This window comes from Physeter macrocephalus, chromosome 10 (genome assembly GCF_002837175.3).
Source record: "Physeter macrocephalus isolate SW-GA chromosome 10, ASM283717v5, whole genome shotgun sequence".
Classification (NCBI taxonomy): Eukaryota; Metazoa; Chordata; class Mammalia; order Artiodactyla; family Physeteridae; genus Physeter; species Physeter macrocephalus.
In genome coordinates, this window is record NC_041223.1 from 47,315,802 (window position 1) to 47,329,890 (window position 14,089).

At 36.2% G+C, this 14,089-nt stretch overlaps 1 protein-coding gene across 4 annotated transcripts in view; it reads left to right on the plus strand.

Annotated features, from left to right (window-relative positions):
* HDAC2 (histone deacetylase 2) overlaps nucleotides 1-13,887 on the plus strand; it is a 41,093-nt gene extending 27,206 nt beyond the window's left edge. Inside the window, exons 11-15 of one of the 4 annotated variants that reach the window (XR_008618376.1) lie at nucleotides 541-671; nucleotides 1,651-1,806; nucleotides 2,898-2,946; nucleotides 4,428-4,485; nucleotides 5,579-5,944. Coding sequence is in view for 3 of the 4 variants with exons in the window: in XM_028494531.2 (XP_028350332.1) it covers nucleotides 541-671; nucleotides 1,651-1,806; nucleotides 4,428-4,485; nucleotides 13,826-13,880 (400 nt within the window). In the remaining variant the exon portion in view is untranslated. Of the gene's footprint in view, nucleotides 1-540; nucleotides 672-1,650; nucleotides 1,807-2,897; nucleotides 2,947-4,427; nucleotides 4,486-5,578; nucleotides 5,945-11,601; nucleotides 11,651-13,825 lie in introns of those variants that run through there. The other 3 variants (XM_028494531.2, XM_024115573.3, XM_028494532.2) reach the window with 3 other exon arrangements.
* The last annotated feature ends 202 nt before the right edge of the window (nucleotides 13,888-14,089 follow it).

The window sequence follows — 14,089 nt, forward strand, 5'->3', positions numbered from 1 at the left end:
TATTTGAAACCTTAAGGTTATTGATTAATTTTATAAAATAATGGAAAATGTATGGGATTCATAGCTCAAAAATATTTCCATTTTCTATTAGTTAAAATGGATTTTTCAATTGAAAGGGGCCCTATAAATTTTATATTTTCTTACTTTACATGAAAGTGAAATTTATTTTCATTGAAACATTTTGATAAAGCTTTATCTAAGAACGGAGTGTTTAGAGAGACATTGTAGTACACAGACCTTGGTTTGTGTCCTCTCTTTACCACACACTAGCTCTGTGACTTTTGGCAAGTTAATTTGCCTTTGTGCTTATATTTCCTCATCCTTGAAATGGGGGATGAAATAGTATCTACCTTGTAAATTTTGAGGATTAAACGGGTTAATAATTTGTAAAGTATCAGTGCTCAGTAAATGTTACTATTTTAATTCATAGGTTAAGCTAGATAAAAGATGCAGTTTTTTTTGCATAATGTTTCCTCTTACATTTAAAAGGAACTTGAAAGAAAATAATTTTTTCTAATAACTGCGCATGTTGTAATTTAGACAGCGTTTATTTGAAAATTTACGCATGTTACCACATGCACCTGGCGTCCAAATGCAAGCTATTCCAGAAGATGCAGTTCATGAAGACAGTGGAGATGAAGATGGAGAAGATCCAGACAAGAGAATTTCTAGTAAGATAGTCCCTTGATGTGTATTCTGTTATATTTTTCTGGTTTATTAAAAGAACACTATAAATTGAAGGTTTTGGTGGCCCAAGAACTTCACATGTTTTCATGAGCAGCGGTCCCCAACCTTTTTGGCAGCAGGGACAGGTTTCATGGAAGACAGTTTTTCCACAGACGGGGGTGGGGATGGTTCAGGTGGTAATGAAGGCGCTGGGGAGCGGCAGATGGAGCTTCGCTGATTCACTCACCCGCCGCTCGCCCCCTGCTGTGCGGCCTGGTTTCTGACAGGCTGCAGACCGGTACCGGTCCATGGTCCGGGGTGCTGGGGACCCCTGTTCATGAGCACACTATCATTACTGTCTTTATTTTTACCATTTTTTTAATCTTACGTGGATTCAATTTCCTATGTATCAAAGCTTGATTGGAGTATCAGCCATTTCAGTTTATTTGACTACATATATGATCAGAAGTTTCCACAAATTAACCACTTATGATGTAGAGTGAGTTGAATAACATTAAGCACCTTCTGTTTGATTCTGCAGTCTAATTCCACTTAATGTGATTCGTAGGTTTATAGCATCATGGTATGCTATCACAGTGTAGACATTCTAACATAGTTGGTGTTAATGATATTTTTTATTTTCTCTACTTCTCCTCTCAGCTCTGAAATAAAAGATTACTTTTTATTTGAAGACATCATTCCCACTACCTATCAGGAAAACACAGTTTTTTTCCTCCAAAGTTGTTTGTTTTTTTAATGAGATCTGCAAACATTTTTCATGTTTCTTTGAATTATTTCTTCCTAGATTAAAGCTAAATTTTCAGTATTTTGCAAGCCATGCATTCAGTTCTAATCTTAAAATCTGTTATCCTTACTTTTAAATGTGGTGACTGGTTAGTTCTTTTGTAGAGGCGTGCACTTAACAATTGTAAAACCTGTGACTGCTTTTGTCAAAACTTTTATTAAAAATCTTTAATGTATCAGTTCGAGCATCAGACAAACGGATAGCTTGTGATGAAGAATTCTCAGATTCTGAGGATGAAGGAGAGGGAGGTCGTAGAAATGTGGCTGATCATAAGAAAGGAGCAAAGAAAGCTAGAATTGAAGAAGACAAGAAGGAAACGGAGGACAAAAAAACAGGTCAGATTTATTTTTTGATTAATGTTTTAATTGTAAGTTTTTGTAAGTGAGCTATACTGCAATTTTTATGAGATCCTGAAGTCAGTGACACAAGTATTGGAGGGGGTGAGTGTGCTAAGTAGGTAACTTTTTCTTCCCCCCATGTAAGTAAGCTCTTTTAATTAGAGCTCTCTGATTAGTCACATTTGTTTTTATATTACAGGAAACTATCTTCTTGACGACATAGGCTTAAAATACTGAACATTGCACTATGATATAGATTGGGTAAGAGAGAGGACAATAGATCCATATGTAGCTTGTGAGCAGAGCTGAAATTCTAAGATAATTTGTAACTACCTGTAAGTTTATTTGATGGGAATAAAACACAGAAGAGTCACATTATCTATCCTTAGACCAGTTTCACTGTTTTGAAAAGGCTCAGAGAATAGACTTTGTTCAGAAATTATATGAAGGAAACATAAAAGCTGCAGAAAGTTGGGAAGGGATTTGGGAGCTGGGTTGGGAGGAGATAATACTTTCTGCTGTCTTAATTTTAAAAATGCTATGTCAGTTTGTTGAGAAAATAGATGCTTTAGGGCATTGAATTTGGTACCAGAATGTGTTACTTTTATCTGAGTTTCCAGAGCACTTACACATACCTGGGTCATTTTATTTTATTTAACACATTGTATTACAGCACCTCATTAGGGACTTTATATATCTCTCTGCTAGATTGAGCTGCTCATGGCTAGAGGATGCAATGTGCTAAATATCTGTATTCTTGCACTTGGTGCATTTTCTGATGGGATACCTGATACCTATATGCAAGTAAAGGTGATGAGCACAGGTTTTAGTTGACCTGTTAATTTTGACCCTGTAGCATGTGGAAAACTGATTCAGAGATACTGGTCCAACATCCTTTTCCTATCAAATTGAAGTTATGTGAGTAAGCTGGCTCTCGTGTTCTTTTTTACTAGAGAGTTAGGAATCCGTAGCATGTCTGACACATCTAGTTCTGTTCTTGTTCGTGGATTGACTCCTCTATACGCTACTGTTCTCTATCTACCATTTTATAATTTTAACTTCCCAATGTATTACAATGATGGCTCCAGTCTACTCTTGTGTACTGATTGACATCCAGAAATTCCAGCTGTGAAGGAGGTAAGAAGGACTTAGCTGTAGTTGTAGGATTTTTCTAGTATATTTTTCTCTTACTGTCAATTTGTCTTGTCTGGTTTTTCTGTTTGTTTGTTTGTTTTCCTTTTTGGTGTTTCTTCCTGTTTTTAAATCTTTATCTTTTCTGTGCTTTTTCTTCCAAACGGGAAAGTGGGTGCACTATGGTGCTTATCTTTCATTGCTATTTAAGCTAAAAATGAGAGTACTTTTTTTTTTTTTTTTTTTTTTTGCGGTACGCGGGCCTCTCTGTTGTGGCCTCTCCCTTTGCGGAGCACAGATTCCGGACGCGCAGGCTCAGCGGCCATGACTCTCAGGCCCAGCCGCTCCGCGGCATGTGGGATCTTCCCAGACCGGGGCACGAACCCGTGTCCCCTGCATCGGCAGGCGGATTCTCAATCACTGCGCCACCAGGGAAGCCCGAGAGTACTTTTTGATCTGGCTTAATGGCCTGGTGGTGGATTAATCTCATAGTAGTTCCTAAATACTTTTGTTACTGATACGGTAATGAAATTCTTCTTATAGGGTCTTGCATTTGTTAAAATCTTGCAGCCTACAGATAAAAGAAATATTACCATAGAAAACATTTTTAAACATCTGTAGTTCAAAACCTGAAGTTAGGAACGTTTCTTTTCTCTACCTCCCTCCCCCTGTCCCATTTGGCACTTTGAATTATTTAAGTTTGCATATCCTAAATTAAGCCAGAAGCCTAAACAAATGTCATAGTGACCATATTGCCATGTGTTTGTATTATAATCAGTGCCTCACAACTTTGGTTCATTTGCTTTTCTAAAGAAAAAATTTAGTACATTTGGGCTAATTTGTTTCAGTGATCTTGAATAGCTAGTGTTGCTCCTCCTGTTTCATTAATTTTTTAAAAAATGGTAAAGTTTTGGTACTTATATAGTGAGGGTTAAACTAATGGTTATATAAGCAATAGAATTTCGCTTCTGTTTTGTCTCTGGCCTCATCTAATTCTGTCCCCTTCTCACAGTACTCTAGCCACATTGGTCTTTCAGTTCTTCCTTCCAACCTATTTCCTTCTTGCCTCAAAGTCCTTTTAAGTTTTCCCTCTGTTCAAGATACTTCTCCCTGTTTCCCACCCAAAAACTTCGTTCTTCAGAATGTCTCTCAAACGTCACTTCTTCATTGTAGCCTTTCCTAATCTCCCACAGTGCTGTGCTCACATCTGTAGGCTGGACTTCTTCACAGCACATATCCTGGCTGTAGTGCTGTGATCCCATAGAATAAAACTTCCCAAAGGCAGGACTACAGTGTTATACTGACACCTTGAACCTCTGTCATTTTGTACAGCACCTAACACAAAGCTTATTTAGTTACTGATTTCATGAATAGTAAGATTGTATATGGCAGTTTTTAATATTTTAAGTAAGATATATTTGAAAATAAAATGTATATACTTTATATTTCAAAGTAGATGTTAATCTCTTCCCAATTTTTGTTTTTAGATGTTAAAGAAGAAGATAAATCCAAGGACAATAGTGGTGAAAAAACAGATACCAAAGGGTAAACTATATTCTTTATCTAGTAATTTTCATATACTATAAAAATAATGAACACATACTGGGGTTGGGGTGGGTGTACCTGTGTTCTTTTGAGAAGTACTGAACTGAACTTGGAATATTAGTAAGTTGTTATGAGATGCTCTGAATTTTAGTCTGTAATGGTGCATAAGATAATATATGTGTCTTAACTATTAGTTTATATGTCATCTACTTTCTCATTTTTCATTTATGTAGCTTGCTTTTAAAAAATTACAAAGACTGGTGATAATCAGTATTGTAACTGAATATAGATCAGTTTATGTTCTTGAGCATAATTTTTCTGAGCCTTGTTTTGCTGTTAACTTTTTAAAAAAATTTTATTTATTTATTTTTGGCTGCGTTGGGTCTTCATTGCTGCACGCGGGCTTTCTCTAGTTGGGGCGAGCGGGGGCTACTCTTCGTTGCGGTGCGTGGGCTTCTCACTGCGGTGGCTTCTCTTGTTGCGGAGCATGGACTCTAGGTGTGCGGGCTCAGTAGTTGTGGCTCGTGGGCTCTAGAGCACAGGCTCAGTAGTCGTGTTTCACAGGCTTAGTTGCTCCGTGGCATGTGGTATCTTCCAAGACCAGGGCTCAAACCCGTGTCCCCTGCATTGGCAGGTGGATTCTTAACCACTGTGCCACCAGGGAAGCCCGCTATTAACTTTTATGTAGGCACTCGTGATCTTTCATGGTGCTCTTATTTCTGTATACATGATTTTTTAGTGTTGTGAGACAGGTAAATTTAAGAAGCACTGGGCTAGCATAACATAATTTTTTTTTTAACTACATAATTTTTTAAAAAAACTGTAGTTGAGGTTTTTATTGTTGGAAAGCATGTAAATGCTTGGCCACACATAATTTTGTGCTAGCCTTCATAAGATGACTTGGAATAGATTGTAAAACCACTAGAAAGATCAAGGCAGTCAGTAGTCCAGAAACACTCAAGGCACTCTCAGCTTAACATGTTTCTTGGTATGAGCCAAGAATGAGGACTCAATGAAGACTGATCCATTGGTCGGTGCATTTTTAAATGGTGATTGTGCTGTTTTTAATATTTCATGTTGCCTCTTTTAACAGAGCCAAATCAGAACAGCTCAGCAATCCTTGAATTTGAGAGTCTCATCACTTTCAGTGAGAAAATATTGGGAAGAAAAATGTTTTCTTTTTGAAGACTTTCTGGCTTCATTTTATACTACTTTGGCATGGACTGTATTTATTTTCAAAATGGCTTTTTTTGGTTTTGTTTTTCTTGGCAAGTTTTATTGTGAGTTTTCTAATTATGAAGCAAAATTTCTTTTCTCCACCATGCTTTATGTGATAGTATTTAAAACTCATGTGTTATTATGTCAAAAAACTGCTCTATTAAAGAAGTAATTGGCCGTTCTGAGCTGATTTTTCCATCTTTTGTAATTATCTTTATTAAAAAATTGTACTTGGATTGTCTTTTGTCTGTTTATTACATCATGGAGTTTTTTCATAGGCTAATGACATGACTCTTTCTGTAGAAATAGAATACACTAGAGGTGGAAGATACTGATTTGCAACTTCAAAGACATCCATAAACTATTTCTTCAGGAAATTACTGTATTTACAGTAATTATTATTTCTTAATGTAATAGGAGTTCTACAGTCTTGTCCTCTATAGGTTAACCAGTCAGTGTTGGTGAAGATTGATATCTCATTATCATAATTTATCTCTGAAATTAATGATACAAGCTATGCAATTGAGATATAGGAATTATCTTTGAGCTGAACCAAAGATTCTCAGAAGCTGGAAATGGAGATTCTGAGTTGAAAGAAGAAATCCATAATCAGAAAAGGAAACTATAGCTTCCATACTGAGCTATATGTGACTCTTTTGCCAACCCCCACAATAAACCAAGTAGACAAGGAATTTTATGGTTGTGTTTTACCAGAACTTTCCTGTGTTTATATTAAGGCTAAAATAAAACCTGCTGTTTAGACAAAACCTGGTTCTTGTACTGCATTTACATGGTATCCAGGTTCCACAATTACACCCAGGTTTCCAAATCAAGGAAATCAGCACTTAAGTCATTTATCGTTCAGTTTATTGAGTGTCTACCCATTAAGGCTTTGAGTATGCATCTGAACATAAAGGGGAAAATGCCTGCTCCTATAGCTTACATTCTAGCAGTAGAAAGCAGACAAATGGGATAATTTCTACTACTAAAATATGCAAAGGAGAAAGTAAAACATTTCAGAAACTTGCCAAAATCAGTGAAATCTCTCTTTTCACGAAGCCCAAATTGATTATTTTGAGATAAAAATTATAGAATGCTAGACAACCGGTCAGTCAAAAATGTTTCACTTAAAAGCCTGTGTTAAGAAATACTTCAGACATTCACAAAAGCACCTGGACTTTTGTAATGAACAGCCATTCTCCCACCTGTATTTAACAGATGTTTCACTTTAGCCGTATTTGGTTCAAGCTTTTTTTTTTCTTTAAATAAATTACACAGAAGAAGTAGAAGCCCTTCTTACCACTTTGCCATTTAATTTCCCTCCCACTCTTCAGAAGTAACCGTATCTTATCCATGTTTTCACTCTTGCTGCATATCTGTCAGCATATAAACCCTTATGACATTAGGAATTATGGAATTCAGTCTTTCACTAGTGAAATAGTGACACGAATTTAGTGTTTGCGAAACACAAATGGTATTGCATGTGTACACTTCTGTAACTTGCTTCTTTACATTTTAATTATCTAACCCTGTTTAACAAGTACAGCTCATTTTAACTGCTCTGTATTAATGTTCGATTACAAGGGTATACCAAAAATTTGTTTCAGTACTGAGGTGAGCCTGTTTGGTCACATTTAGGTTTTGTTTTCCTATTTACAAATAGAAGCATTTATATAAAACTGAAGCCTCAAGAGAACAGTATGAAACCAAGTTCAGCCAGGTGACTGGGTACAACATTAATACACAGAAACCAGCAACTGTTAATATATCTGAACAACAACCAGAAGATCTGTTGGAAAAAGGAAGATCCCATTTACAAGAGCAATAACAAGTTTCTAGAAATAAAAGTGCAAAGAAGCTATGGTTCTGGTGTATAGTGAAAAAGATCGTAATGCAGGATGTATAAATACCCTAATTTGAAAATTAATATTGGATAAAAATATTTCAAGTTGTGGGAAGAGAGATTATTCCTTAAGTGGTATTGGGATAATGGGTAGCCAAATGGGAAAAAAGTTTTATGCCCTCCATCAGAAGAATCAGATTAGTTGGAAAGGGAAAATGAAACTAAGTACTAGAAACCATAAGGGACTTTTGAGAAAGTACTAGGCCTTTCTGACACTGAACCCGAACTGTAAACGAAATATTTAAAAGATTCTGTAGGCTAGCAACTTCTAATTGAGAAAAATGACAATTGGGGTGTGCAGAATTGCAACTTGTCACAGTTCAAGAGGCTAATATCTAAAGATAAAGGTTTTTTTTAAGGCATGAAGGATGTGGAGAGTTAACTGGGAAAAAATGCAAATAATTCTTAAGTATGAAAAGATTTTTAACCTTAATTTAGGAAATGCTAGTTAAAAGCTATGAAGATACTTTTAAATTTTTTAACCTAATTTTTTAAACCTATCATGTTATAAAGAACAACTGTTGGCAAGAGTTTAAGGAAGTTGTGTTTTGCAGTAGGTTGTGTAAGTCAGTATAACGTTGAGCTTAATTTGACATTCTATATCAAAATCAAATAATCTGATTTAAAATGCCATTTTGGAAAATTTAATATACTTTATGTGCAATATGACTTTCAGAAGTCTTCATTATGAAACATTGCTTAAAGTAAAAGATTAAAATGGCCTAAAAGTTCAATATAGGATGTGTTGAATGACACTTAAGAAAGAATACAGCCATAACTAACAAGAATGAGAACTATGGACTGTATATATGGAAATACCTTCAAGACACATCATTAAGTGAAAAGAGAAAGACCTGGGACATGTGACATACCTTTTGTGTAAAATGAAAAAAATAGGCAAAATTACTTGATTATACAAATATCTAGGAAGGTGATCATGAATGAAACTGGTAGCATTGAAGCATTGGCTGCTTTCATGGGGATTTGAATGCTGGACTATGTGAATATACAAATTTTTTTTTTTTTTTTTTTTTTTTTTTTTGCGGTATGTGGGCCTCTCGCTGTTGTGGCCTCTCCCGTTGCGGAGCACAGGCTCCGGATGCACAGGCTCAGTGGCCATGGCTCACGGGCCCAGCCACTCCGCAGCATGTGGGATCTTCCCGGACCAGGGCACGAACCCGTGTCCCCTGCATCAGCAGGCAGACTCTCAACCACTGTGCCACCAGGGAAGCCCGAATATACAAATTTAAAAAAAAATTTTTATTGGAGTATAGTTGATTTACAATGTGTTAGTTTCAGGTGTACAGCAAAGCGATTCAGATATACATATATATCGTTTTCCAGATTCTTTTCCATCATAGGTTATTAGATAATATTGAATATAGTACCCTATGCTGTACAGTAGGACCTGTTTATCTATATATAGTAATGTGTATATGTTAATCCCAAACTCCTAATTCCCCACTATCCCCTTTTGTAACCATAAATTTATCATCTATCTCTGTTTCTGTTTTGTAAATAAGTTCATTTGTATCTCTTTTTTTTGTAAGATTCCACATGTAAGTATCATATGATATTTGTCTTTCTCAGTCTGACTTCACTTAGTATGATAATCTCTAGGTCCATCCATGCCACTGCAAACAGAATTATTTCATTCTTTTTTATGGTTGAGTAATATTCCATTGTATATATGTACCACATCTTCTTTATCCATTCATCTGTTGATGGATATTTAAGTTACTTCCATGTCTTTGCTACTGTAAATAGTGCTGCAGTGAACATTGGGGTGCATGTATCTTTTTGAATTAGAGTTTTCTCCAGATATATGCCCGGGAGTGGGATTGCAGGATCATATGGTAACTATTTTTAGTTTTTTAAGGAACCTCCATACTGTTCTCCATAGTGGCTGTACCAATTTACATACCCACCAACAGTGTAGGAGTGTTCCCTTTTCTCTACACCCACTCCAGCGTTTGTTATTTGTAGACTTTTAAGGATGGCCATTCTGATGGGTGTGAGGTGATACCTCATTGTAGTTTTGATTTGCATTCTCTAATAATTAGTGATGTTGAGCATTTTTTCATCTGCCTCTTGGCTATATCTATGTCTTTGGAGAAATGTCTATCTAGATTTTCTGCCCATTTTTTTGTTTTTTTTTGTTTTTGTTTTTTGTGGTATGCAGGCCTCTCACTGTTGTGGCCTCTCCCGTTGCGGAGCACAGGCTCCGGACGCACAGGCTCAGTGGCCATGGCTCACGGGCCCAGCCACTCCGCGGCACGTGGGATCTTCCCGGACCGGGGCACGAACCCGTGTGCCCTGCATCGGCAGGCGGACTCTCAACCACTGCGCCACCAGGGAAGCCCTCTGCCCATTTTTTGATTGGGTTGTTTGTTTTTTTTTTGATGTTGAGCTGTATCAGCTGTTTATATATTTCAGAAATTAATACCTTGTCAGTACTATCATTTGCAAATATTTTCTCCCAGTCCATAGGTTGTCTTTTTGTTTTGTTTATGGTTTCCTTTGCTGTGCAAAAGCTTTTAAATTTATTTAGGTCCCATTTGTTTTTGTTTCCATTATTCTAGAAGGCAGATTCAAAATGATACTGCTGCAATTTATGTCAAAGAGTGTTCTGCCTATGTTTTCCTCCAGAAGTTTTATAGTATCCGGTCTTACATTTAGGTCTTTAATCCATTTGGGGTTTATTTTTGTATATGGTGTTAGAGAATGTTGTAATTTCATTTTTTTACATGTAGCTGTCCAGTTTTCCCGCCATCACTTACTGAAGAGACTGTCTTTTCTCCATTGTATATTCTTATCTCCTTTGTCCTAGATTAATTGACCATAAGTACGTGAGTTGTATTCTGAGCTTTCTATCCAGTTCCATTGGTCTATATGTCTGTTTTTGTGCCAGTACCATACTGTTTTGATTACTGTAGCTTTGTAGTATAGTCTGAAGTCAGGGAGCCTGACTCCTCTGGCTCCATTCTTCTTTCTCAACATTGTTTTGGCTATTTGGGGTCTTTAATGTTTCCATACAAAATTTAAAGTTATTTGTTCTAGTTCTGTGAAAAATGCCAATGGTAATTTGATAGAGATTGAATTGAATCTGTAGATTGCCTTGGGTAGTATGGTCATTTTAACAATATTGATTCTTCCAATCCAAGAGCATGGTATATCTTTCCATCTGTTTGTGTCGTCTTTAATTTCTTTCATCAGTGTCTTCTAATTTTCAGAGTACAGGTCTTTTGCCTCCTTAGGTAGGTTTATTCCTAGGTATTTTATTCTTTTTGATGCAATGGTAAATGGAATTATTTCCTTAACTTCTCCTTCTAATATTTTATTGTTAGTGTATAGAAATGCAACAGATTTCTGTATATTAATTTCTGTCCAGCAACTTTACCAAATTCATTGATGAACTCTAGTAGTTTTCTGGTAGCGTCTTTAGGATTTTCTATGTGTAGTATCATGTCATCTGCAAACAGTGGCAGTTTTACTTCTTTTCCAATTTGGATTCCTTTTCTTCTCTGATTGCTGTGGTTAGGACTTCCAAAACTATGTTGAATAAAAGTGGTGAGAGTGGGCATCCTTGTCTTGTTCCTGATCTTAAAGGAAATGCTTTCAGCTTTTTCACCATTGAGTATGATGCTAGCTGTGGGTTTGTTATATATGGCCTTTATTATGTTGAGGTATGTCCCCTCTATGCCTACTTTCTGAAGAATTTTTATAATAAATGGATGTTGAATTTTATCAAAAGTTTTTTTCTGCATCTATTGAGGTTATCATGGGGGTTTTATTCAATATTTTTAAGGTGTAAATTTTTAAATTTTTAATTAAAAAATATGAACAGATAATTTCTGGTCAAATGGATGGAAATTTTATACAACCTTACAGCTTTCTTTTCCTTTTCTCAAATTATCTTTTGCAATGACTTGCAGATTCATGCAGTTCAGTGTTGCTGGGACGTTAGTGACTATCTTAGTTTCATTTCTTCCCAGGAGAAGGAAGATTTTGCCATGTGGCTAAAAGCCTAACACAAAAAATAAGGTATGTAAGTCATCTGGAACAATCATGTATATGGTCCTGATGAGGGTATAGTAGCTATCAATCATCACTATCATTTCATTCTTAAAAAATGGTACTTTAAAACTAAGACCTCAATTCAGCAAGGGGGTGGGGGCCAGTCCTTTAAGTTAATGAAGATGTTGCTGTGTTCTCAATTTTTCTCATTTTCCTTGTGGCATGGGTGAAAGCTTCCAAATCCCATTGGTACTATAAGGTAGTCGTATAATTACCAAACCTACTAGCATTCTGTCAATAGGAGATTCTTTGAAGTCCTTACATTGAAGTAATTTACCTGCATCTTCTGGTTTCCCTGTCTTCAGTAAAATTACTACTGAAGCTTCTCTTATACCTGGGGTTCATAGCATTTCTTATTTATATTGTGGTATAAAGGACATGGATTTCAAGGTTTTAAGTGAAAACTTCAATTTGTATGCTATCACAAGTAATAAGTTTCAGCAGCTTAAAGATCTTTTTTTCTTCTCCACAGTCTTGTGCAAGTTACTAATTTCTCTGTGCCTCAATTGCTTTTTAATTTAAAATGAGGAAGATGATAATAGTCCTCACCTCATTAAGGTTGTTGTAAGGATTGAGTCGATACACAGTTAATGCTCAGCAAGTGTTAACTAATACTGTTGTTATGTCAGGTAAAGGGAGATAGATGGGGCCAGAATTGTGAGGGAAGTCTTAAATCTTCAAGTGTTATTTAGACATCAGATGAATTGCTTTTGAGCCTTCTGTTGCAGTTCGATGCCTACTAGCATCAAACTACTAGGCCATGGTGGATAGAGAAGCAATCTTTTGACAACTGGTTTTAGCCAGGAAGCTATTAACGTTTGGCAAATTTAAGGGGATCCCAATGCCCTTGCAATTTACTCGCGGATAATCTGTCAAGCAAAATGGTCGTGAATGGATTATGGAAAAAATGAAAGTATTAAATTGTTATTGGCTATTTACATGCGTAGCAATGTTCATGTGAAGAAATAAATGTTCAGAAGGGTTAAAATATTTAGAAGCTACTCAACAGTAGCTGCATTTCCTCCATCTTACCACAAGATGGCAGATGTTCCATTGTTTAAATTTTTTTTTCTACTGTTTGTGCGTTTTCTCCTGTAATCACTTGGTGATCCATTTAACAAGCAGAGTAACACTCATTAACAGGTTCTTCTGAATGCAATATTGGACTCAATACTATTTGAATTAAACTACAATGTGGTTTATTGATTTGGATTTTTCTTTAGGTAGAAAAATTATAACACTGATTCCTGAGCTTTACATCCATAAAACACGGTAGAGTGTATCTGGTAGTAAATGTTACTTGTGACTTGTCAAAAGTAGAATGGAAATGAATATTAGAACCAGAGTAGTTTTGTATTTTGGCTGGGAATGGAATCATTTAAAATACACAATAGAAAAGGAATTGAAATTTATTTCTAAGAAATGCATCTCAGGGACTTCCCTGGTGGCGCAGTGGATAAGCCTCCACGCTCCCAATGCAGGGGTTCCGGGTTCGATCCCTGGTCAGGGAACTAGATCCCACATGCATGCCGCAGCTAAGAGTTTGCATGCTGCAACTAAGGAGCCTGCGTGCTGCAACTAAGGAGCTGGCAAGTCTCAACTAAGGAGGCTGCCTGCTGCAACTAAGGCTTGGTGCAACCAAATAAATACATATTTTTTAAAAAGAAATGCATCTCAGTAGAGTGAAGTTCATATGCAGATCCATTGGACTCTTGTTCCACATCTTCTGTTACTAAACTAAGTACCTAACCTCTTTGATCTTTGAAATTATGAAACTTTGCAGAGTTGTGATTAGGATTACTAGTAAGTGCTGGTGGAATAAATTATAAAGGAGAGCTGAGTCCTTGATTAAATTGTTATTTGCTCTTTAATAATTTACGAATGTTTAAAGGTTGAGGAAATATGTACAAATTAATTATTTCTAAAATAACGTGAATAATAAAATTCCAAATCGGTCAGTGTTTTAGCCAGGTCCACCTTGTAACCAATGGTATGTGTTCAGGAGTGAGTTCAACAAAGTAATGAGTGAAATCTAGGACTTTAGTCTCTCTCAAGTTATGAATTTTGGTTCTATTGATAAAGCAGAAGTTTCTAGCTTCTCTCATGTATCCTTTAACTAATTAGCTTTTTTTCTTTCTTCAGAAATCAACATTTCATGGGTGACCTCCAATCACGTGGCGTATACTTAATTGCCTGATGTGCAGGTAAAACTTTTCAATAAACAGGCAAATATAGAGAAGCAGTTCCTAAGTTAAAAGAGAAAACGTTCTCAAAATTGCTTCTGCTTAATAAATACCAACAAAAGGTCATTGGGTTCTGGCAACTAATAAACTGAATGTTTGACTTAAGAGACAAGAGTTTCTCCTTTTGCCTTTTTTAATTGGACTTTTGCTGTGTCCCTAGGTG